At 40.5% G+C, this 27,095-nt stretch overlaps 1 protein-coding gene across 5 annotated transcripts in view; it reads left to right on the top strand.

Moving 5' to 3' along the window:
• Nucleotides 1-27,095, top strand: part of NHSL1 (NHS like 1) — a 300,877-nt gene that overhangs the window by 243,293 nt on the left and 30,489 nt on the right. For all 5 annotated transcript variants that reach the window (XM_067010892.1, XM_059083403.2, XM_059083399.2 and 2 more), the window contains exon 3: nt 24,252-24,379. Coding sequence is in view for 4 of the 5 variants with exons in the window: in XM_059083403.2 (XP_058939386.1) it covers nt 24,252-24,379 (128 nt within the window). In the remaining variant the exon portion in view is untranslated. The remainder of the gene's footprint in view (nt 1-24,251; nt 24,380-27,095) is intronic.

Below are 27,095 nucleotides of genomic sequence, written 5' to 3'. Positions count from 1 at the left end.
GTCTTTATAAAGTATCATAAATACTCAACAACCGAATACATACCTAATATGTTCTGGTCTCTGAAAGCTGCCAATTTACAGATATGCAAATCTGTCCTTAAAGAGCCTGCTTCTTGTTAGAACCCTCTAGCACGTTTAAACCACTAGTACTAACGTAATCCAAATAAACACCTGCTGATGTGGGAAATTTTGCCACTGCCTTTTTAAGACTATTGTAAGTATTCAAAGCAAATTGTTAAAGCTAGTACTTTGTAATGGTTTGTTCAGTTAGTTCAGGTTGGGTGGAAAGGGGACCTAAATATAAACTGTGAAGGAGTGCAGAGCGGTTTGATTTATCAGAACTTGGGCAACACCCAACGGGGCTGCTTTAAGCCCAGGTGGGCAGAGTGCACTAGCCAGTAGGCAATCCAGGAAGCGTGTACACCTGTATCTAGTTTAAAATTCTCATTTTTACCTCAGCTTGTTGCTGATGTTAAGAAGAGTTTTATGCATGGTACAGAGAAGGCATCCTAAAAGTGATAAAGGAGGGAGGAAGTTCTTTAAAAGAGGAAGAAGTGACTTTTAAGATTCAGAGACGTCCTCTTAAAAAAACAACAAACCAACATTCTTATCCTACCAGACTCTGCTTCTACCAGTTTTCTCCTATGTGCTGTTTGGGATCTAACTATACTAAAAAAGCACTTGTTGCTTATCTGAAATTTAATTTAACCAGGCATCCTATATTTTATCTAATTGTGAAAGATGTAAGTCTTTCACAGTTACTGTGAAATACTGTTACTGATTCAAAAAAAACCCAGCATGAGGACCCCTCTAATTTTTATGGTAGTTTTTACTTGTGTATCAGTCATTTATTAAGTAATTCATATACTAATGTACTGTTACTATAACTACTGTGGTTACTAGCTAACATTTATTAAACACTCAACCCTACACCAAGTATTGCTCTAAGCCATTGCACGTATTATCTCTTAATCCTCACAGTAATCTACAAACCACTACTGTGCCAGTTTTACAGATGACAACATGGAGACACAAAGATTAGAAACTTGCCTAAGATCTCAAAGTTAGTGGCAAAACCAAGATTTAACCTTGGACAGTCTCAGGCTATAGAGCCCATATTCTTAACTTCTGCCTTTAACAACCATTTGTTTGAAACCTATTATTCTGGCAGAAATGCAGAATAAACAGACAGGGTCTCAGCTCTCGAGGAATTTATACTTACATCTAGAGTGCAAATCACAATGTGAACAATACTCGAGGTGCCAAAAATTGCTGTATTGTAATTAAAGAAAGCAGATAATCTCTGCTTAGAGAGTAGAAGGAATAGCTGTCAATAGACTCACAATAGATTTGGTATTCTGAGCAGAACTGTACAAACATTTTCGATCATGGCCCTATTTTTTCTTCCTTTAATCTTTTATAACGCCTCAGTTATCTCAACTGTATTTTGCAGTCTTATGTATCTTCTATCTTACAGTCTTGGCAATGGATTGTCCAGCGATGAGGACATTATTGGGCTCCCTTTTTTCATTTAGACTGAATACCCTGTATACTTAGTGACTACACACTTAAGTGAGAAGAATCACATTAGTTGGGCTTTTCCATGTGGCCTTGGAGTTGTACTTTGACCTTTGTTGACTTCATGAGGGGCCTAAATCCAACCACAATTTCTTCTAGATCCCTTCAGTTCCTAGTGATTTGTCTTTAGTAAATTTTGACAAAGAGCTTCTCTACTTAGAGCTCACCTTCCTCCACCAAAGAATTAATAAGAAGATTAAATGGCACAGTTCCCAGGACAAACACCTGAGGGAGTGCCATTGTTAACATTTCTCTTGTTGCTCTGAAGACAGGACACTGCATGGTCTGGCTTGTAGAGGATGCTTTCTCAAAGGTATATGTGAGTTTGAATATTCAGGCCCAGTGGTTTTTTGATCACTCTCCAGGAAATTGTGCTTCACTACCTGTTTCAAGTATTTTCAAGTACCAGATCGGAGCTTCTCTTTTCTGCCCTTAGAACACTGAGCATCTGTATATAGATTTTTCTGATTTTATTTTCTTTTTGACTGTTCAACAGATACCTGTGAAATATCATCACCACTGGTTTTGCCTACACTTAGATTTTATTTTGAAAAGGTAAATGCTTCAGTGATTGCTTAAATGCCCTAAAATCGTTCATCGAAGGGATTTACTATTAATAAAATCAATAAGTTTGGGAAATTCTTAGAGCTCAACTTTTAAATCTGGATTTAAATGTACCTTAAGAGATTTTAGATAACTGATAACTTGAAGAATAGTGGTTGAGAAAGATGAAATGAGAAAGAACATCTGAGTTCTTTTGTTCTTCATTTATTTACTTTTAGTCACATGTACAGAACTTCACATACCACTTCCCCGACATCATGTTAGCAACTCGAAATAAACACAACATGAGTGCAGAGTATTTATTGCCTCATTATCAGTGAAGATTAAAAAGAAAAAATCCAGTCCCTTACTATATGGCACTATTAAAGTATGATGTTATATAAGATTATCAGTCTAAGTTAATTTGACCTCAACAGCCTTTGCTTAAAAATATAGAAAGGGGGCTTCCCTGGTGGCGCAGTGGTTGAAAGTCCACCTGCCGATGCAGGGGACACGGGTTCGTGCCCCGGTCTGGGAGGATCCCACATGCCGCGGAGCGGCTGGGCCCGTGAGCCATGGCCGCTGAGCCTGCGCTCCGCAACGGGAGAGGCCACGGCAGTGAGAGGCCCACGTACCACAAAAAAAAAAAAAAAAAAAATATATATATATATATATATATATATAGAAAGGTAGGTCACTATTCACAATGAGCATTCTAATATTTTGTTCCTCCTTCTAGTGTTACTGTGACTTTGTCCATTGTTTTAAGGAAGGAATACTATCGTTTAATGTTAAACAGGTTGGTGCTTTTTCTTAATCATTAAATGCTCATTGTCTGAGCTGTTCTGTCAGTTTTTGGGGGGCGCTCAGCTCCCCTCTTGAGGACCATAAAATACAGAGGGAAATGATACAGTGAATACGAATAAATTAATAACTAAGTGTTGTAAACATTTGCTTATGTTAAAGTAATGCACAGGGCTTCCCTGGTGGCGCAGTGGTTGCGAATCCGCCTGCCGATTCAGGGGACACGGGTTCGAGCCCCGGTCCGGGAAGATCCCTCATGCCGCGGAGCGGCTGGGCCCGTGAGCCACAACTACTGAGCCTGTGTGTCTGGAGCCTGTGCTCCGCAACAAGAGAGGCCGCGACAGTGAGTGGCCCACGCACCGCGATGAAGAGTGGCCCCCACTCGCCGCAACTAGAGAAAGCCCTTGCACAGAAACGAAGACCAAACACAGCCAATAAATAAATAAATAAATAAATTTATTAAAAAATAAAAAATAAAGTAATGCACAAACGCTTACTGGTCAGTAGAGTGGTTGAGGCACAGCTTTACTGAAAATGCTTTTATGAAGAAGCTAAGCTAGAGTTAGCACGTAAAGGTAGATAATAGACACTGCTTAATACGTATTTAAGAATCAATTCTGTGCTATGCCAGGAGTTTTTAAATGAGGAGACAAAAGGTCGTGGGTCCCCAGCTTTAAAGAGCTGAGCTTGCTGTCTGGTGTCAAGACTGAAGTACACAGATAGTAGTGTAATGGAGATGGGCGTGAGGGATGCTGGGCATATAGGGGAGAGCTTGGTCAGCCAGAACAGCACTAGGAGACCACCACTCTCCCATCCCCCACTGCAGAGGAGATGGGCTTTCCCGGTGTGTCACCCAGCATGTGGAGTGCCTGCAGCAGGTGGTTTCCATTCCGGTCCAAATAAAGCAGAGATCTTTTGTATTTGCTGTTGGGGGCTAGTCTCTGGAGAACCTGATAGAATTTGATCCAAGAATGCTCTTGGATCAAATGACTTGGTTTTGTTGATTTATTTAGTTACTAGAGATTTAAGTAATGACTCATTGCTAACAACGATACAAACATGTACCCATTAGTTTTTGTTTTTTTTCTTTTTGGCTGCCTTGGGTCTTTGTTGCTGCGCGTGGGCTTTCTCTAGTTGTGGCGAGCGGGGGCTGCTCTTCATTGCAATGCGCCGGCTTCTCATTGCGGTGGCTTCTCTTGTTGCAGAGCACGGGCTCTAGGCATGCGGGGTTCAGTAGTTGTGGCACACGGGCTCAGTAGTTGTGGCTTGCAGGCTGTGGAGCGCAGGCTCAGTAGTTGTGGCCTACAGGCTTAATTGCTCTGTGGCGTGTGCGATCTTCCCGGACCAGGGATTGAACCCGTGTCCCCTGCAATGGCAGGCAGATTCCCAACCACTGCACCACCAGGGAAGTCCGTACCCATATTTTAAGAGTATTTTGATATTTGGGTAAACAGGACATCTGGCTAGTAATGAATAGTGAATTTTACTGAATTTCCAGAAGAATTCTTCCCTTTTAATTTCCATAGTTATTTGAACCCTTCATGAACTTCATCAGAGTTAGTTGAGATGATCAGTAACCTTTATCTATCTAAATTTTTACCTAGGTAGTTTTTATATATATTGAAGGGGCCACAATTCAGTGGGAAAAGGGGAATTGAGGGATGAAGTGTGCTCGCTCAGATTCAATGAAAGTTTCAGATTTTATTTCTTCACAACCTGTAGGCCTCATTTGACAGTTTTAAGATTATTAAAGGCTGAAACAAACATGTTATTTTTCAGGCTTCATTCCCCCAAAAGGCCAACTTGGGAGAGAGATAAACATACTTTCTCATGGTATGTTTAACAGGCAGTTTGGTTACTGCATCTGTGTTAACTCCTGCCTGAATTAGTTCACAGAGCATCTGTTGTTGGTATCAGAAACTATCTAGTCACAGCTCTCATTCCTGAAGAAACACATTTTAGCAGGTCAGCCTGCTCTGTGGCTCTAGAATTAGAAGTGTAAGCACAGGGAGGAATGTTGGATCTGGCCTGTGTTAATTCAGAGTCACAAGGTTATGTTTATTATATCTGGAGAGATAAGAATTAGGGATTTACACTTCGAAGAAATGACTGTTTGTACCAAGTGATTTAAAGCAACTGTGTGTGTGTGTGTGTGTGTGTGTGTGTGTGTGTGTGTGTGTGTGTGTGTGTACAGACCAACCTATTTAACATTAAAGAGTGGTATACCTTTCTTAAAATTATGGGCAAGGTTTCCAAGTAGTCCCAGCCAGGTTTCTCTGACAGTTCCTGACACACAGACTTTTTCTAAGGGTCACTGCATCTTCCTTTCATTGTCAAGAAACCACCTACTAGTTGCATTTTGACTTGGACAAGTAAGTCTGTTCTGGGAAGGGCTGTGGGGATCTCTGGGTCTTATGAGGGGGCTTAGTGGTCTCATTTGTCTGCATTGGGCTGATGGGCCTCTGGGATATCCCAGGTGCCCTGTGGTTTTGGCTGTAGAGTCTCCCCTTGGGGGTCCTGTGGCATTTTTTACAGAGCTTTCTGGAAGACACCTTTCTAGGCATGACCTGGGAGATGTTGGCTGAGAGCTCTCTCTCTTGGAATGATACATCTGCTCACCACCCAGACAGGCTCAGGACAAACATCTGCTTTGCCCACCTTGTGCTAATGACAGTGAATTCTTCATCTTTTTCTTTTCTGTCACTTTTTAAAAATTATGACATAGAACACAGACAAATACATAAGACTTGTACAGTTTAACAAATAATTATAAAGCAAACATCTTTGTAACTATTATTACTCTGGTCAAAAAGTAGAATATGACCTGAACTCCAGAAACCTCCTGTTGTTCTTGCTTTCTAATAGGAAAAGCCCAGGTTTCATGAAAAGTGCATGGGTCACATCTAGGTTCACATCCTGCCTCTGTTATGTACTAGGACTATATTATTTGAGTTTAATTTTGAGTTTGTCTCTTTAACGTTTTGAGGGTTTTTTTTTTTTCATCTGTAAAATAAGATCATAATATCTGTTTTCGTGGGAATAAAAGCAACTTATTTATATAAAGTATCTCAAAGTACCTGCCTCTCAAAGTGGAAGCAGTGTTTGTAGAAAGAAGGGTGCCTTTTAAGTGCAATGAAATACAGATAGAACTTTCAGCCTTCTTTCCCAAATGGCTGTCATGATTTAGCTGGCACTTCCTCTCCCAGCCATTATGCTCCAGGGATATACAGTGGGGAGGAGGGAGAGAGGAAGAGGACAAGGAACATTGTCACATGACAGTGACAGCCATAGACACTTGTTCATTTCATCCACACGGGCAAGATTCCTTTTCCCCGACTCCCCATCAACCTCTGAAAGATGCCCAGGATGCTAGAGCTAGAAGGGCCCTCCCCGGTCCTCTGGTTAATAAAACCCCTTTCTATTTTGTACGTAAGCAAGCCAGGACCTATCAGAGTTAAGGGATTAATTGACAGCTGCTTTGCAGTTTATAGATGGCTCTGCCAAGAACTCCAAATCAGGTTTCTCAGCCCATGCTGGCCTGTTTTGATCTCAGATCCCAAGGGCCTATCTCTGACGCCTCTTCAGCTGCCCTCAACTTCCAGAAAGGTCACTGGGACAGGGCTTACGCGGGGAATCCAAAGGCTCAAGGCAGATTTGGTTTCTTCAGCCAGTTAATTTAGGAAATGCAAAATAGCCTAAGGTTGGCTTCCCTGTTGCTCATGAAAACTTCTCTTCACTCATTCCTGATTTCTTAAAAAGTCAAATATGTTTAAGAGAAATAAAGAAAGGAAGCTTCATCATGAGACATCATGTGTGACAAACATCTGTAACCATTGTTTCATCCTAATAGCATTTGGTGCATATTTTTAGGGCAACAGTAGGTCATTAGTACCTCGATGGACTTAAAAAAATAGTAATTAAATAGGTTATAAAAGCAACAAAAGAAAGAAAGATAAGGGATTAGAAACATTAAATATACCAATGGTTTAGTACTTGTAGCCAGTTTACTCTTTGCCTACTTCTTTACTTACATTCTTCCTGAAGAATCCTTTGGTAAAATTGATGTGTTAAAGGAGACGGTTAAATGTCACTGGTTAAAGAAGGATTATCTTTCTTTTTTTTTTTTTTTATAAGAAAGAAACATTAAGTTACACTCATTCATGGAGAATTTTAACTTATTTACTAGTTTAAACAAAAGTAGGCATAGAATTGAGGGCAGGGCAGGGAGTGGTTCGTTATTCTGGAAAAGCCGCTGAACAGAAGTAGGATGTGTAATTGTCTCATCTTTCCTGAACCGCAGAGGCATTGACATCTTGTTCTGTTGTCAGTAACTGTTCTGACAAATGAGATAGGAGACCAGAATTGTGGTTTCAGTGCTACCAGTAGCCTGTGAGATGTTGGAAAATCATATACCTTTAAAAAAAAAATTTATTTATTTTTGGCTGTGTTTGGTCTTTGTTGCTGCACGCAGGGTTTCTCTAGTTGCGGTAAGCAGGGCTACTCTTCGTTGCGGTGCGTGGGCTTCTCATTGCAGTGGCTTCTCTTGTTGTGGAGCACGGGCTCTAGGCGCACGGGCTTCAGTAGTTGTGGCACGTGGGTTTCCGTAGTTGTGGTGCGTGGGCTCCACAGCGCAGGCTCAGCAGCTGTGGCGCACGGGCTTAGTTGCTCCGTGGCATGTGGGATCTTCCCGGACCAGGGCTCAAACCCGTGTTCCCTGCATTGGCAGGTGGACTCTTAACCACTGTGCCACCAGGGAAGCCCCATATCCCATTTTTGTACTTGGCTTCCTCCTCTGGAAAACAATTTTTCAATCTCCAAGTTCCCTTCTAAGCTCCAGAATTCTGATTGGCCTCTTTTAACTGTTTAAGCGTGATATGCAAAGTTTATTAACACAAAGATACAATTTACAGCTGAACACAAATACTGACAAATTGAGTTGTCCACAAATCTAAGTTTGTGGTGACATAAAAGTTTCTAAGTGCACCCAGCAAGTGAGGCACTGGGCTGGATGTTGTAGCAGAGTCAGAGATAAATCGACGTGGCTGCCTTCCTCGTTTACACCTCGTCAGAGAGGGAAGTGTGTGAATAACTCACAAGGTTGATACTGGTGGTATCGCTGAGCCACACCCTTGTCCATGGGTGTTGTCTTTAAAACAGAAATCTGATCCTGCCTCTCATTAAACATTTTTTACCAGCTTTCCACCACTGGCAGGTTAAAACCTAACTTCCTTAGCATCTGAGAACCTTCCTTACCCCTGTTTGTCCAGCCTCACCTGACAAATCCCCCAATCTCCCCCATGCTTCTCTCCTCCTCCACCCAAGGTCTTTACCTTGTGCCCTTACACGTAAGGATAAAGTCCTTCTGTTGGAACCCTGGCCTGTCTTGCCCTCCCTTTCTCTCCACACCACGCCTCAATCCACTTCCTCTCTCTTCTAAACCACAACCTCCCACACCTGGCCAACTCCTGTTCCCCTTGTAAGGGTCATCTGGTCGGTGGCCGGATTCCCCCAAAACTTTCCTGGACTTCCTCTGGGCAGACCTGGGCATCCCTTACCCACTTTTCTACACATGCCCACAGAACCTTACACCCCTCCATTAAACTAGTAATTGTGTTCACATGTTTATCCCCCCCCCCCCACCTGACAGCAAGACCTTTGGCAGCAGGACCTTTTCTTGTGATTTGTGTGACCCCAGTGCGTGGTACTGTAAATACTGTTGTATTTGTGGAGGTCCTGGAAAGGTCATCTCGAACTCACGAGGAAGATCCGTCACAGCCACAGAACAAGTGGTGAGAACACGGGAGTGAGGAGATTGGAGATGGAGAGAGTGCAGGGAGAGGAGTCGTGAAGGTTGAGCCTGGAAGGCTTTGATCTAGGGGGCTGGAAGGAGAAGTCAGGAAAAGAGTAACTGGGGAAGAAGAGAGGAAATCAGGATGGGGCAGTGACCATGGTGCTTGGGGATGGGCGGAGTCGGAAGAGAGGCTACTGAATTGGTCAGCAGGCAGTCATTGGTGACCATCAAAAGAGTGGTTTCAAGGGGGTCTGTGGATTTAAGAAGCCAGGTTTCATGAGATAATTATTTTAACAAGCAGAAAAATAATATAAGTAATATATTTTAAGAAATAGAGTAAATGATGTCAACAGGGCAAAGAGAAAAAGGACAGTATTTTGAGGTGGTGGCAGGCTAGAAGTAGTAGTATTCTTTGTTTTAAAAACTAGAGCCAATTAAAACATGGTTGAAGACAAAAGAGCCCACAGGAGGAGAAAAGGTTGCAAATATAAAGAGAGAATGGGAGCATTCCCTGAGGAGACAGCAGGCAGTGAACGGGCGCAGGCAGAGGTCAGGTTTCGACTTCTAGTTCCCAGACAGGACTGGGGAAAGGGCATTTTGAGATGGAGCAAAAAAAAAAACGTTGAATTTGTTTATTAAGGGGTGTTGGAGTCTTGATAGAAAAATGGCCCCCACTATGTGGCTAGTTCCTTGGTGAGAAGGATGACTTCATTTGGAGCTCTCTTGTTCAGTGCTTGTGGATTTAATTAGGTTGACTTTTCAAAGACAAATGGCAATGTTATTAAAGACTTTTTTTAATGTTTAGTATTTCGTTAGACTTCCTTTGGAGTTTTTATCCTTAGGGAAAGTTGCCCAACCTGATGAAACAATGGATTGAATTCTCTATTGAGAAAAGAGAAGTGCAAAGACAAAAATAAAAAATTAACAGAATGGAATGATATACAAAGGTGGCGGTTTAACTTGTGTTGTTCGATTTGATGGCACACAACATTTTTTATAATACTAACTCTCTGGGTATGATAACCCTGAAAGGGTAGTTAACCTGTGAGAGGGAAGTCAGATGCAAGAGCCAAAGAAAAAGGAACAATCATTGCTTTTTCAGTGGGTAAAGAGACCTGTTGGCCTTTTTTTAACGGTAAGCAACACACAAAAGATAGACTAGCAAAGACAGTCATTTAAATGATCCGGGTCTTAACAAAGCACTATGGATTGTTTAAACAAAAGGCTTTTTGTTTTGTTTTTGTGTCCACGGTCAGTCTGCTGTTTCAGCAATTCCATTTTAATTCCTGATAAAGTGAGTAACTTGAGTGGCTGCTATATTTCGCCCAGCGCAGCATAAAAATGCTACATTGAAGGTACTGTGGATAAGGTTTGTTATCATTCCCTGAACAACTGAAGTCCCTGGTGTTGGTTTAGAATCTTTGCAGGCTATTTGATATTGAGTAACCTTGGTGATGCTCCACGACTGCCAGTGATAGGGCTTTTTCATTCTAAAGTGAAATGAGATCACCTCCAGTTTGGCTCTGCTCTGGTGGTGCTCAGCGAGGGCTCGCAAACTCGCAGCACCTTCACCTTTATCATGGGCACCAGAAAGCTTTCACCTTAATTTAAATCTGATTTGGTTCTTCAAGTCTCCTTAAATGATCGTGGGTATGTGAAGAGAAGAAATGTTAAAAACCAGTTTTTAACTGGTTTTTTGAGGAATAATTCCTTCCGTGGTTTGCAATGAAAAATAAAGCTAACCGTTTTATCCAATGGTATAAGTTTTAATATTTAATTCCTGTGTTTTGGGAGGTTTTTATTCCACCCTAATAGAAATTAACCATAGAGGGAGAATATCAATTAAAATGACCCTTTTTTTGGCCCTTCTTCATAAATGAGATTGCCTGTGGTGTTTAATGTCCATGAAGGAGATACTGGTCCCAGGGTATGGAGCAAAAAGACTCTTTTCAATGCCTTTTCAGTATATTAGTCAGCAGATCCATTTCCTGGGTGACTGTTGAGCTGATGACACCACATTTTCCCATCCTGACCACTTTATCTCCCCAAACTCACTAAGGAGATTGAAATGAGAAGTCATTTGGAATAGTGCTAAAATAAGTGTTAGGCATATGAATGCAGCAGTCTGCTTGTCATTTCCCCCCCATCCTTTGGCAAAACGTATCCATTTCAAAGGTGGCTTTTCCGACCATCTCTCTTCTACCTTACTCCTTCCCAAAACGTTTCTGGGAGCTTTCCTGTGACATCTGTTCTATCGGACCAGAAATCTTTGGGGGAGTTGCCCATGATGGAATTAGTGTTTTAATGCTGGATTTGGTCAGTGTCCCTGAAGTTCTACCAAGACCAAATCTTCTTGTATAGATAACCCAAATAGAGCACTGAGTATCACCTTCCCTACCTGCTCTTCCCTCATCCTCTTATTTCCTGAACACATATATGATTGGGACCCCTTCCCCCTTAAACTCTGTGTTGCTGCTGGCCTCAACCCATACCTGCCAGTTGCGCTTAATAAACACTGATGACATGAGTGGTGTACCAGATAGATAGGCAGGTCACATTGCCTTGGGTAAAATCAGAGGGAAAGTATGGCCAAAGATAAAATACACCTGGGTGAGGGATAGGGACGGCCCTTCTGTCACATAATCACAGTACCCTTTCAAGTACTGGTGGTTCATTCATTTAATGAACTCCCTGGCCACCCACACTGAGTACCATGTCTGGCTCAGACACCTTTAGGAGGACATTGGCTTTTACTTTCAGGGCCTGGGAAGCCATTGGAGAGGTTTGAGCTCAGGAGTGACATAATCCGACTCATCATTTTTAAATGGTTAAATCTGGTTCTGTGTTAAAAGTTTGCAGTAAAGGGAAATCTTAAAGTATGAAAATTCTGTTTCCTTCTTCGGGAGCCTCTCCTCTGAGTGGAAGACTTTTCCTTTTATGTCACACCTACCCCAAATGGTTGAATGGATTTCACATCAAGCACCTTTAATATTGTTTCTCCTTCTCTGTGGCTACTTACCTTCCTCTGAAACAGTTTTCTCCTCCTGTGGCTTCCAGACCAGCAGTAAGAACATCACCGGGGAACTTATTAGAAAGGCAAGTTCTCAAGCCCCACTCCAGACCCACTGAATCAGACACTCTGGGACCCACTGGTCAGCCAAGTGGTTAACTAGCTCCCAGGGGATCCTGATGCACCCTAACTGGGAGAACCAGTGCTCCATAAATTGTGGACTTGTTTAATCAGTCAACTAAATTGTAAACACCTTGAAAGTTGTACCCCTTCGCTTTCACTAGCTCATCGCAAGCTAGGGTTCAAACACACAGCTGTTCACTGTCAGAGTTTGAGCTCTTGACTGCCTCCATTCATCTCCCTGGCTGTTGGCAGAAGGTTACTTGAACAAAGTGATTCATCTCCTTCCAGGACGCTTCCTTCTCCTTGACACGTGGGTGATTGTTGGCATATTTTCTGATTGGCCGTCTCTTTCTTACCTGCAGTTAAACAAAGTGTACTCTAACACCTGGAACATTTTGTCTCATATGCACCATTAAGAGAGGAGATATTTCAGAACTTTTAGGGAGACTTGGGCTCAATCATTAAAGCCATATATTTTCTCCTTTTCTTTATTATTTTATCGTACTTTGGATGCAAAGTATCTTTCACGTGACGATTGATAAAGAAGTTGTCTTATGGACTACTCAGATATGCAGTTTTTGGAAGATAAATTTGGATATAATACTTCATATATAATAATATGCTTTTATATCATTGTAAGTATTGTAAGTATCATATCAATACAAACTCTTACTCTTAAGCGGAGAGGGGAGAAAAGAATGAATCATTAGTGTAATAGTAAACCAAAAAGGCATATTTATTTGGAATCTATTGTTTTAAATTGCTGTCAAATTATCTAGGACAATATCCATTGAAAGTATTAAATCCATGGTGTCTTCAGGTTTAACATAGCTTTTCAACTCACTTGATATGCTGCAATTAACTGAATAACTTAAAAACATTTGACCATTTATAGTCTCTTAATTATGTTCTAATTTGTTGATTCTTAAAGACGATTTAAATAAATTGAAGTACAGCTGTTTTGAAGAAAAGAATTTATGGAAAGTCCAAATGTAATTTTGGAAAATCCAGTATACATGATTGGCAAGGCAGAATCTGAACTACAGTATCAGTATGATTTCTTTCTCTTGCTCAGGATTGCCCAAACCCAAAAATTAAGGTACTAGAAGGCAGATCCCTTCTATATTAAAATGCATTTTGGATTGATTTTCATTAAGAAAATAAGTTCCTTAATGTTTACAGAGCATAATATTTGAGTGCAGTAAATTTTTCCTACATGCTTGTTACTTGAAAGCTCAAACTAGAATCTTTAGCTGTTTAAGACCTGATACAGCTGTTGGACTGGAATTGATTATTGATTTTTTTTCTAAATATATGTTTGTAGTCTTCTGTGTTCTCAGTTCTCTGGTACCGGACAAAGATATGTAATAGAACTGGCGTTTGACCCTGTCATTGATAATCTGATGGATAAATAACTGGGACAGAAGTTTGGAAACCTGGATCTACCAGAAACTTAAAACACTTGTGTTTTATAATCCGTAAGGCAGGTATAATATCTGCTTTCCTTCAGTTCCCACAGAAATATTTTTACACACAAATCAAATAATGATGGCCAAGGGCTTTCAGTTGAGAAAATAACGCATTTATTAAGTGTCATCAGGAATAATGGCTTTAAAACTCAGTGATCTGAAAAAATGTGTTTTTTAGACTGTGGTTCATCACAGAACATTCTCACTGAAGCAGTACATCATGACCACTATTTATAATTAACTTTGGAACTGGAGTCCTCCCAATTGTTAATGACCTTGAATTATAGGAGGAGAATTATGAAAGATTTAATACTGTTAAAAAGAAACCACATTCAGATTTTAAAGTATGGTACATCTAAAATGCTGTACTGTTGTAAAATACCAACATTGTGCTTTTGACTTGAATGTTTCAGCACTTTCCTAGCAGTTCATGCTCGTATACACCACCACTATACATATAACCTTAAAAATGACAAAAAATCTTTCTTTACCAGTCCTTTTGGCTTTTAATGCAGCAGTGCTTGTTTTCTTTTTTTTTCCAAGTGTAATTAATTTACAATATTCTGTTAGTTTCAAGTGTACAGCAAAATGTTTCAGTTGTACGTGTGTGTGTGTGTGTGTATATATATATATATATGCTTTTTCAGATTCTTTTCCATTATAGGTTATTACAAGATAGTGAATATAGTTCCCTGTGCTATACAGTCGGTCCTTGTGGTTCACCTATTTTATATATAGTAGTGTGTATATGTTAACCCCAAATTCCTAATTTATCTCTCTCCCCTACCCCTGCTATCTCCCCTGCTATCCCCTTTGGTAACGATAAGTTTGTTTTCTATGTCTGTGAGTCTATTTCTGTTTTGTAAATACATTCATTTGTATCATTGTTTTTATATTCCATATATAAGTGATATCATATGATATTTGTCTTTCTCTGACCTACTTCACTTTATATGATAATCTCTAGGTCCATCCATGTTGCTGCAAATGGTATTATTTCATCCTTTTTTATGGCTAAATAATATTCCATTATGTATATATACCACATCTTCTTTATCCATTCATCTGTCGATGGACATTTAGGTTGCTTCCATGTCTTGGCTATTGTAAATAGTGCTGCTATGAACATTGCGTCTACCTTTTCAAATTGGAGTTTTCTCCAGATATATGCCCAGGAGTGGGATTGCTGGGTCATATGGTTACTCTATTTTTAGTTTTTTAAGGACAGCAGTGCTGCTCATTTTAAATACTTCCTTTATCATTGCTTTCTCTTCTTACTCAGACAAGCTAACGTTGAGCAAACCTCACTTTTTCCCCTTTTAGCATCCACTCATCTTACCACATCATTTCCTTAGGGAATAAACGACAAGTCCCTTTTTCTTCCCACCTTGCGTTCAATTTCTCTTTCTCCATCTCCTCCTTTTCCTTCTATCTTTCGTTTAAGTAAGTCAGAATTTAGTAACCATTTATTTAAGTTAAAAACTTTGTTCTCTCAGAGTACACTTCAAAGTCTTTATAACAAATTCATGAAATTTTTCACTTACAATTGTCTCATGGAAGTATAAATATGAAAAAATTAATTATGACAAATTATACAAATCAATGGTAAAAATGCCAGTGTGCTTTTACTAGCATCACTAGGTGTTTTACTTTTCCTCATACAGGTAACGTTCAGACTCTTATTGTGGTTTAGTTGGAATTCATGTATTTGAGTACTGTTAGCTTAGCTGAGTCATAGCATCTGGAGGAAGGTGGTAAATACAGGTGAGGTCATGTCACTTCTCTGTTGGCAGTCTCCAGAGGCTACCTTCCGGCCTTGTGCTGACAGCCAGAGTCCTTACAGGAACCTCCAAGGCCCTATGTAACCTGCTCCCCCTTTACCTGTGTAACCATCTCCTATTGTCCTTCCTCTTCACCCAGCCCAGATCACTCTTCCCTCCAGCTCTTTCTCAGGGTGATGGAACCCACTTTCTTCACTCAGATATCACCACTCAGGTGGCCCTGCTTCAGTACCACTCGCTATGCTTTTCCCTGCTTTATTTTTCTCTTAGCACTTAGGACCTTCTTATGTATTATGTAGTTGATTCTTTTTACTGTCTGTTGTCTGTGACCTCTTAGATCCTAAGCTCTATGAAGACAGGAATTTTTGTTTGTTCTGTTCACTGTGGAATCTCCTGTGCCTATAACAGCACTTGGCAGGTAGTAGATGACTCATAAACATTTATGACTTAACAGATAAACGTGGGATGGGGATGCTTTCCTCTGGAGTATACATGAGGAACCAAGAAAAGAGAATTGTCTTAGGGGTTAATGACTTCCTCCAACTTCGATCCTGCCTTTTTGGCAGTAATTGCTACTCTACCTCCTTACTCCTTTTCTTTGCTATTCTTTCGTTAAAAACACCAGTTGAACCTGGCACAGCAGAGGATCTAAGGAAGTATGTGATATGGTTTATAATATTGACGAGTTCAGGCTAGCATGGACCGTTGTAGTAACTAGGGAAGGCTTTGTGGAAAAGGAGATTTGAAGTAAACCTCAAAGGAATTTGATTGAGCTGTCTTGAAGTAGCACAGTGACTTGGGTTCCCTGTAAGCATGGCGGCTGCCACTGCCGGCCGGTAGACCCTGGATGCCATCATCTATAAGAGGGTTTGGGAACTGATGATGGTAATATACATTATATATTAATATGTATAATTAATATAAATTGAATAATTTATCAAATAACTTACAAAAGGGATCAAAAGATTTTCTTTTTCATCTTAAAATTCTGAATCTGCTAATATTTTCATTACCCATTTGAGATATGCAGTGTTTTCACCTACAGACCTGCTTTCCCTTTGAGGAAAAGTTAAAAGTCCATCTCTAATCTTAATTTTAGTAGACCTTAAATACCAACATTCTTTTAGATGAACATTTACTTATTTCATTTTGTACTCGTATTTTTGTTCTTGTTGTTATGGAAATGTAAGTATAGGGGAAAAACTATAATAAAACTAGTTTAACATCTTTTCTTTCTTGGAAAGAGTTTAAGGAAACTAAAACCCAAAAGTGAATGTACTGATTTGCTAGATAAAGACTAATGTTATTTTATCCATAATTAAGTGTGGTACAGAGAGATACGAAGGAGGGTAGTTTCTCGTCATAAGCAAGTTGATACTCTCAGGAAAGAGCACCAGCTTTGGGGCCAGAATACCTGGATTCTAGCCTTGGCTCCACCAATTGGAGCAAGTTTCTTTTTGTGTCTCAAGGTTTTCGTACGTAAAATGTGGATAATTATTATCGCCATCTCTTAGGCTCATTGTGCAGAGTAAATGATTTATTGTATGTAAAGTGCTTAGAACAATGGCTTGTTCATAGGCAGCCCTCAATCAAAGTCAATATTATTAATACACAGTAGTTAGTATGTCTGCTGAGAGTTGTTTTTACGTCTCGCCTTTTCCTACTACAAAGGGTAACTTTTCTTGGGACCTTAGAGATTGGTCCTGAAGCTGACAGATGTTTCTTGCCCTGAGTTGCACAGCTCTTCAGTAGCCAAACGGGCATCTCCAGATGCCCAATTCCTGTCACAGTTTCTTTTCCATGATGCTCTAAGATTTCTGCCAAAGGCACCCCTACCCATTTCTTTGAAGATCCTTATGTGAGTGTCTTTCACATCTTAGCATCTTCTGGTTCCACACTGGGTTAATTTCCTAGGGCTGCGATGACAAAGTACCACAAACCGGGTGGCTTAAAACAGTAGAACTAAAAACAAAAACAGAAACAGCAGAACTTTATTGTCTTACAGTTCTGGAGGCTGTAAGTCCAAAATCAAGGTGTTGGCAGGGCCATGCTCCCTTCAGCCTCTAGTGGAGAGTCCCTCCTTGCCCTCTTCCAGTTTCTGGTGATCCCACGTGCTCTTTGACTTACGGCAGCGTAACTCCAGTCTCTGCCTCTGTTTTCACAAGGCTGTCTTCCCTCTGTGTCAGTGTGTCTCCAAATGGTCCTGGTGTCTCTTTTTCCCTCTTCTTCTCATAAACTTATCGGTCATATTGGATTAGGACCCACTCTAATGATCCCATTTTATCATGTTTACATCTGGAAAGACTATTTCCAAGTGAAGTCACATTCATAGGTACCAGGGGTTAGGACTTCAGCATATCTTTTCTAGGCACACGGTTCAACCCAGCACACATACTTTCCGATCAAAGAACCTTGATCCTTTTCTCTCCTTGCTTTGGTACTTACAATGTATCAAATACATTTGACCAAGCACCTGGCTGATACTCCTCCAGTGTAAAAACGCCCCTAAGTATGAGGCTTTGTGTTACGTGAAACTAATTAGGTTTGTAAGTTTTGTAGTTAGATTAATTCAAGTATTTGTGCTCTGTTTTGGATTGAGAGGAGTTAGAAGGAAATGTTCAGGCCAGTGACGGTAAGAGAATCCCCATATGAGCGTCATACTCACTTAGGAAAAGCAATACAACCTCATGGTGCTTTGGTAAAGATGTAGCCAAACAGCTTGGTCAAACTGTAGAATCTTAAAGTAACTGTGTAGGGCTTCCCTGGTGGCACAGTGGTTAAGAATCCGCCTGCCGATGCAGGAGACACGGGTTCGAGCCCTGGTCCGGGAAGATCCCACAATGCCACGGAGCAACGAAGCCCGTGCGCCACAACTACTGAGCCTGCGCTCTGGAGCCCACGAGCCACAACTACTGAAGCCCACGTGCCTAGAGCCCTTGCTCCGCAACAAGAGAAACCACCGCAATGAGAAGCCCACGCACCGCAACGAAGAGTAGCCCCTGCTCACCGCAACTAGAGAAGGCCCACATGCAGCAACGAAGACCCACAACGCAGCCAAAATAAATAAATGTATTAAAAAAGAAAAAAACAACTGTGTAGCCAAGCAGGTCTTGTTATGGAATTGCTTACTGGCTTTTAAAAGTGGGAGAGTTTGAGGTAGTTATGGTTTATGTGGTAAATGCTGACAGCAGTGACTGTTTTCTGAGCACCCGCCAGGTGGAGGGTTCTGTGCAAAGTCCTGACACACCCTGACCTAGTCTCTCACCTTAAAGAGCAAAGTACTTGGAAAGATGAAATATTTGTTGACTGATTCTCATGACAGCTTCCCAGAAGAAGTATTGTGCCAGCGCTAGAGGTGGGATCTGAGTTTCCAGGAGGTTAAAATGCTGTCCCCCAGGTCTCACAGGTGGTGAGCGGTGCCTGGTTTGTTCTGGATTCCAGACACTCAGTGGCTTCCCCGTAGAGTCCCTCCCAAAGGTTAATGTCCTGTTACTGAAACACAGTAGGGTAGCTCTTCATCGCAGCTTCCACATCGAAAGCCTCTCAATCTCATTCAGAAAGGATTGGAAATAAACGCTTAGTAAGTGTTGGGAGAATGGGTGACAAGAATCTGGAAAATCATAGATGCAGTGTTGTCCCTCTTTTTGGAGGAGTCATTAGAGCTGGCGTGGAATAGTCTCATTCTCCCCCTTGCTTATCAGGTAGGGTTGCCCCTCCGAAGGTAGTAGGTATGGCTGTGTGTGTGGCTTGTTGTATCCAAAGAAATAGAAGCAGAAGTAAACTCTGGTTATTTCTGGCAGAAGTTCCCAGAGCCAGTGTGAAACGCACATTCTCCCAGCACTGCTGCATGACGGTCCAAGCACAAGCTGAGAAGGACCTTCCCTCGGCCTGGTCCCTGCGTGACTGGTGAGCAGAGCCCCCAGTAGCTCTGCCTGGACCAGGAGGACATGCAGGAAAGAATCTTCTTGTTGTATTAAGCCACTGGGATTTTGGAAGTGTCTGTGACTGCTCTATATTCCAGCTCATTGTCACTAATGCAGTACATTCAGGAGCGAAACAGAGAGAGTGGAAATTCATCAAGGATTTCCAGTAGAGAAAGTGACTTTGAAGGTAACTCTAAATCTTCTTGCCACAGACTCTCTCAGCATATCTAAAATGTTAAAACAGAAAGTCTAAAGAATAGTTTAATATGTGAAGGTTTGGAGGACAGAACAGTATTAAATTCACAAGATGTTTAGGTAACCATCTAATCCTATGACAGTATTTTTTGCTTCTATATTAAAAACTTTGGTCTACCAAGGTATTCGTCCATTGTTCTTGCGCTAAAGAAAATAGTTTGACATGAAAGGAAGGAGGAAGAAATTTGTGGCTGGGAAACCAGAGGACACAATAAACAGTGACACCTTTATCCAAGTAGTACTGTGAGAACAATAGCATGGTTTTACTCTTAATTTCTGTTGCAAGAGACGTATGTGTTAAAGACAGAGCTTCTGTTACGTTTAGTATCGTGTTTCCCTCCTGTGGTTACTGGCATAACCTGGCTTTAAATTATGCTTTGCCTTGCTCTTACCATCAGTTCAGTGTTTGAAAAGTCTTTGTTTATTCATGATGGCTAGTACTCACTTACATCTCACTCCACAGACAATAAACTCAGTTTTTAATGAACAAAGCCATGGTTTAGAAACTGAGAGCCATTGCAACTTGACAGGAGGAAATTTTCCTAGATTTCCCGTAGAGTTGGAATAAGATAAATGGCAATGGAATTTGATGAGTTTACTAGATTGCAGAAATCTGATAAGGGTATAAAAAAATTGGTCATCTGCCATAAATTTATACGGGCTAATTTTTTTTGGGGGGGGGGCTGTGTTGTGTCTTCGTTGTTGCGCGCGGGCTTTCTCTAGTTGCGGCGAGCGGGGGCTGCTCTTCGTTGCAGTGCGCAGGCTTCTCATTGCCGTGGCTTCTGTTGTTGCGGAGCACGGGCTGTAGGCATGTGGGCTCAGTAGTTGTGGCTCACAGGCTCTAGAGCACAGGCTCAGTGGTTGTGGCGCACAGATTTAGTTGCTCCACAGCATGTGGGATCTTCCTGGACCAGGGATTGAACCTGTGTCCCCTGCATTGGCAGGCGGATTCTTAACTACTGCACCACCAGGGAAGTCCCTATATGGCCTAATTTAATCTTAACCAGCATCGTGTTCATTTGATATGCTACTGTTTGTTATACTACTATTTAAATATTTTTGTGACATAAACTTAATCTTGGGGGGGAAAAAGGCATTATCTTTTAAACTAGGCTTAAAAGGTGACACACATTGGAAATACTAATAATTGTCAGCCTTTCATGCTTTTAACTTATGGATAATAATTTTGCGATATTTTGGTCTTTTAAGATTCAACGGGTATCAAGTCATTAGGCTACTTTAAATTTCTTTTTAATTAAAAAATTTAATTGTGTAACTTGTACAATATAGTTTCAGGTGTACGACATACTGATTCGATATTTAAATACATTACAAAACAATCCTAGTAAGTCACCATACAAAATTATTACAGTACTGTTGACTATATTCCTTATACTGTATATTATATCCCTGTGACTTATTTATTTTATAACTGGAAGTTTGTACATCTTAATCCCCTTCACCTATTTTGCCCAACCCTACCTCCCTCCCCTCTGGCAACCATCTACTTGCTCCCTGTATCTATAAGTCTGTTTCTGATTTGTTTGTTTTGTTTTTTAGATTCCACGTATAAGTGAAATCATACAGTATTTGTCTTTCTCTGTCTGACTTATTTCACTTAGCATAATACCCTCTAGGTCCATCCATGCTGTTGCAAATGGCAAGATTTCATTCTTTTTTATGGCTGAGTAATAGTCCTCTGTATGTTTGTGTGAATATTGGAGTACATATATCTTCTTGAATTAGTGTTTCTGTTTTCTTCAGGTAAATACCTAGAAGTGGAATTGCTGGATCGTATGATAGTTCTATTTTCAATTTTCTGAGGAACCTCCGTACTGTTTTCCACAGTGGCTGCACCAGTTTACATTCCCACCAGCAGTGCACAGGGGTTCCTTTTTTTCCACATCCTTGCCAACACTTGTTATTTCTTGTCTTTTTGATGATAGCACTTTGCTTATTTTTAATATTATTGCCAAGAATATCAGAACTAATATCACCTTTAGAGATGATCTAGCCTAGCAGTCCCTTGCAGAGGAATCTTTTTCAAACACATTCTTAAATGGTACCTGGTCCGTGAAACAGATTTTTTTTTATAATAATAATTATTTTTTAAAATAAATTTATTTATTTATTTTTGGCTGTGTTGGGTCTTCGTTTCTGTGCGAGGGCTTTCTCCAGTTGCGGCGAGTGGGGGCCACTCTTCATCACGGTGCGCGGGCCTCCTCATGGTCACGGCCTCTCCCGTTGCGGAGCACAGGCTCCAGACGTGCAAGCTCAGTAGCTGTGGCTCACGGGCTCAGTTGCTCTGCGGCATGTGGGATCTTCCCAGACCAGGGCTTGAACCCGTGTCCCCTGCATTGGCAGGCAGATTCTTAACCACTGTGCCACCAGGGAAGCCCCAGATTTTTTAATATTATAAACTTCTATAATTTGAGACTTGTACTTATCATCAGGTCAGTGGATGAGGGGAGAAAGGATTATTTTGAACAAGAAAAGGACTTAGGTTTAAAGGGCCTTGGCCTTCACTTTGTATTTTGTTTTGTTTGGCAGCTATTTGAAAGCACTGAATTACGTGATAAGTAGCTGCCAGTGGTAATAGGTTTTATTGGTTTGTTTTACAAGGCTCACCCTGAATCCTTAGGCGACTTCAGTTTTATAGGACTACAGAAAAGTTAATTTAGCAATACAAGTTAATGACATGTAGAACTATGGAGCTGTTATTTTTTATGTTAGCTTTAAGATAAAAAAATAAAATAAAATATTTACAGAATCCCAGAACTCTGCACAGGACACCATTGGAAAACCAGTCATCATGCTCCATGTAACATCGCTGTAGAATGAGAGCATAGAGTCTGGTTGTACTATCTGCTTTTGCAGAGAGATTGTCAAATATTGGAGAAAGTGTGAAAGTATTTCTCACTGAAAAAGGTTAGGGTTAGTAAATCCTCATTTTTAAAAGTATGTTCTGGAAGTTTCTGAAATTTTTTTTGTTAATTTTCTCTTTTACTCAGTATTAACAGTGGTTGCCAGCCCACACATTGTTCAGCCCATAAGTAACTGAAGTAGTAGGGTTTAGCTCTCTCATGATTATCAGTACATTTTTCAGTTAGTTTGGCATTCTAAAAGAGCCTCGTGACTATTTCCATGGGACTTAAAAAAAATCTGATTTATAGTTTTGGTTTGGTTCTCCACTCCCACTGTGAGGTAGATAGCACAGGAGAGTGAGGATATTTTTTATTCTCCAGTTGCAGAATTTTTATCCCTCCACTAAAGCAACTATTAATCTCCTCTTTGAAGAAGAAGCTTAGCTCCTAGTGTTAGAAGGGAACTCCAAAGATGCCCTGCTTTAGTTCTGTGCCATTAGGCGCATGGTTTTGTAAAGCTGTGCAAAGAGGAAACTTGTCCAAAACCAAACACATGTCACCTTCCTTTGCCAAGCTGGATATTTAAAGGAACCCTGTGGGGAGTCCTTTTGCAAGGCAAATGCCCCTCTGCGGTATCTGGGTAATAGGAGAGCTCCTGGGGCTTTGAAAGGCCATTAGAACTCTTCTTTCTATGCTCACCTCCACCAGTGGGAGTTATCAGTGCAATGGTTTGTTGCTCCTTGAAGAGAATCTCTAATCTCTGAGCAGCCAGTGGTCCTAATCCCCCTGTGATCCAGGGATGCTACTTACCTTCCACTCAGTGGTGCCAGGCATTCCTCCGTGGACAGGAAGACATCTCAGACTGCCAGCCAGCTTGTACTAACTAAACTCTGCACAGTGATTATAGGTTGTTTAGCATCAAAGTTAAATTGAGAAGTAAAAACAAAATGAGAACATTATAATCCATGATTTCTCTTGTCACTTCCAGCTAATCAGTCTAGAAAACAAGCCTAGCGTGAGAATTGCTTGTGTTTTTTGATGTGGAATTACTTAATCAATTGTTTCATGTCAAAAATTATAGTTAAGTATGGAAACCAATATGGAGGTTCCTCAAAGAACTAAAAATAGGGTTGCCATATGATCCAGCAATCCCACTCCTGGGCATATACCCAGACAAAACTCTAATTCAAAAGGATACATGCACCTCTATATTCATAGCAGCATTATTTACAATAACCAAGACATGGAAGCAACCTAAATGTCCATCAACAGATGAATGGTTAAAGAAGATGTGGTACATATATACAACGGAATATTACTCAGCCATAAAAAAGAATGAAATAATGCCATTTGCAGCAACATGGATGGACCTAGAGATTATCATACTAAGTGAAGTAAGTCAGACAAAGACAAGTATCGTATGATATCGCTTATATGTGGAATCTAAAATACAACACAAATGAACATATCTACCAAACAGAAACAGACTTACAGACATAGAAAATAGACTTGTGATTGCCAAGGGGGAGGGGAGTTGGGGGAGGGAAGGATTGGAATTTGAGATTAGTAGATGCAAACTATCATATATAGGATGGATAAACAACCAGGTCCCACTGTATAGCACAGGGAACTATAATCAGTATCTGGTGACAAACCATAATGGAAAGGAATAAGAAAAAGTATATATATGTATAGCTGAGTCACTTTGCTGTATAGCAGAAATTAACACAACATTGTAAATCAACTATACTTCAATAAAACTGAAAAAAATTTATGGTCAGTAAGAACTTGGGTTCAAATTCTGAGTCCACTGCTTACTTGCATAACATTACACAACAAGTGATTTAATTACCCTAACGTTGACTCAGAGGGTTGTTGTGAGGTGTAAAGGTAATCCCTTTGAAGTGTATTAATGTGGCATGTAGAGAGTGTGGCAGCTGCTTTACTAATTTGTAGTTCTTTTTATCATCATTTTTATTATTAATATTGTCATTATTTTGAAATTGTGTTATGCGTAGAGAAATATTACTAGGAAAGGTAAGTAAGGAGGATTAAACTAATCCTGGTTCTTAAAGCCCTTTCTCCCCCTCCCCGGCCTGTACTCCTGCAGAATGTGATAAGCTGCGGGAGGACGGCTACCGGAGTTCTCAGTACTACTCCCAGGGACCCACCTTTGCAGCCAACTCCAGTCCATTCTGCGATGATTATCAAGATGAGGATGAAGAACCAGATCCAAAGGTAAGGCTTCTAAATGCAACAGAGGATCCTGGACTGGATCCCAGAAGAGAAAAAGGACATAAGTTGGAAAAACTGGTGAAATCAGAAGAAGTCTGTTTTTTAGTTAATAGTATTATCCCACATTAATTTCTTAGTTTTGGCAAATGTATTACATGATTATGTAATATGTCAATATTAGGGAAAACTGGGTGAAGGGTACACAAGGAATTCTCCATACTATCTTTGCAACTGTTCTGTAAGTCTAAAATTAGTCCAAAAAAGGTAAGTTCAGGACCCAAGGAATCCATTAAAGGGATATAATCAGTGTATTGATTTCAGTACGGTATTCAATAAATTACATGAGATATTAAACACTTTATTATAAAATAGGCTTTGTATTAGATGATATGCCCTAACTGTAGACTAATGTTAAGTGTTCTGGGCATGTTTAAGGTAGGCTGGGCTAAGCTGCAATGTTCGGTAGGTTAGTGAATTGTATACATTTTGACGTTTGTTTTCAACTTACGGTGGGCTTATCTGACAAAACCCTATCATAAGTTGAGGAAGATCTATACGAAGAAGGTCTTTTTTTTTTTTTAAGAAGGTCTTTTATTATAATAGGAAAAGCAGCTATTTCAAAATTGATCTAGCGTATAATTTTTTTTTTTTTTTTTTTTTTTTCGGTACACGGGCCTCTCTCTGTTGTGGCCTCTCCCATTGCGGAGCACAGGCTCCGGACGCGCAGGCTCAGCGGCCATGGCTCACAGGCCCAGCCGCTCTGCGGCATGTGGGATCTTCCCGTACCGGGGCATGAACCCGTATCCCCTGCATCGGCAGGCGGACTCTCAACCACTGCGCCACCAGGGAAGCCCTAGCGTATAATTTTAAAAACTCACTTTTCTCTTGTTGGTGTAAGGAGAATTAAAATCAGAAGATGAATTACATGGTGAGGATCTTGTTTTGTTTGGATTAAGTTTTTTCAGCTTTATTGAAATAGAGTTGACAAATACATTTGTATATATTTAAAGTGTGATGATTTGACACGTGTGCTTTGTGAGACAACCATCACAATTAGGTTGATTAACACATCCATCACCTCACTACTTTAAACACAGAATTATAATTCATTTTTTAAAAAAGTAGTTATTAAGCATCTTCTGTGTGCCAGGGACTCTTCTAGGTGCTGGTGATGTAACAAGCAAACAAAAGAAATCCTCGTCCTTGATGGTGCTTTGATTTGATGGCGAGACACCGAGAATAAATAAGCAATGATGCTGTACTAGTGACGTGTGCTCTAGAGTAAAAGAAAACAGAACAAGAGGTTGCAATTTTAAATTAAAGGGGTAGGCCTTCCTGAGCAAAGAGGTGATTGGGATTAAAAGAGTGAGCCATGCAGAAATCTTGGAGAAGGACATTCCAGAAAGAAGCAGCAGCCAGTGAATAAATGTTTCTCAATGTATATAACATTTACCTGCTACTACAAAATGCAAAGATTAATAAGATATCTGTACTTGCCTCAAGAAACTTAGAGCTCTCAGGTAGGGAGAACTCACCAGAACGAAAACTTTTACATATATTAACATGATGCAATAAGTGTTTGTCATATAGTGATATTCGAAAGAGAAATTCTTCTGACTCGGGCCGTCACGAAATGGGGATGGGGTTGGGAGAGGGTGAGGTGTGTAAGAAGAATATTTATAGACTACTGCAACAGGCAAGATGTCCTGAGGACCTAGAGATCCAAAGAATGGCTGTGAATGGTGAGGAAGGGGGAAGTTAAAAGCTAAAGTTAAGAGATGGTGTTTTTCTAGGAGTTAAGGAGACAAATTTCAAGTGTTAGCTCTGCCACTTGCTGCATTTCTTTGGATGTATCACTTGGGCCTTCAAGGCATTAAGTTCTTTACCTAGAAAGTGGTGAGTGGAAAATTGTTCTCTGAGGTCGGAGCTGTAATTCTGCCCAAGTTAATTTTAAAAATTAACACAATACCAATACAGTAAGTCCCCTACATATTAACGAGTTCTGTTCCGAGAGCACGTTCGTAAGTCCAGTGTGTTCACAAGTCCAGCAAAGTTAGCCTAGGTACCCAACTAAATCAGTCGGCTATATAGTACTGTACTGTCATAGGTTTACAATACCTTTCACACAGTACGTATAAAACAAACACAAAAAATAAAGAAAACATATTTAATCTTACAGGATAGTACCTTGAAAAGTACAGTATGGTACCAGCTACATCACTGCTGCTTTTACACTTGCTTCCGAACATCCTGGGCTTGAAATAAAGATACTGTACGACTGTACTCTATACGGTACTGTACAGTAAAGTACACAAAAGCATAAGCACTCGTAGAGGATGCACGCACGTGACAGTGTACGCCAGACATGTGAACTGACTTAAGTGATTGGACGCATGAACACGGTTCGCATCTCTGAAAGTTCGCAACTTGAAGGTTCATCTGTAGGGGACTTAATGTAAAAAGTTGAGTAGTTTTGTTCTGTTTTAGTTTGGAGTCATTTTAGGGGATGGGAGGAGGAGGGTGAGGACTGGAGAAACTGAGTCCAGGCTTCCTACCTGGGAAAGCCGTAAAACAGAAGAGCAGTAGGGGAAGGAGAACCGGCCTGACCAGGTATTAAAACATAAAGAGTCAAGAATCACTCCAGTGTGGCACCTGAATATACAGACCAGTAGGACAGAATATTAAAAACAGACTATAAAGTCCAGGAGTAGACCTAAAT

The sequence above is a fragment of the Kogia breviceps genome, chromosome 13, assembly GCF_026419965.1.
Source record: "Kogia breviceps isolate mKogBre1 chromosome 13, mKogBre1 haplotype 1, whole genome shotgun sequence".
In the NCBI taxonomy this organism is placed as follows: Eukaryota; Metazoa; Chordata; class Mammalia; order Artiodactyla; family Physeteridae; genus Kogia; species Kogia breviceps.
This window is presented reverse-complemented; position numbering and strand designations above follow the sequence as displayed.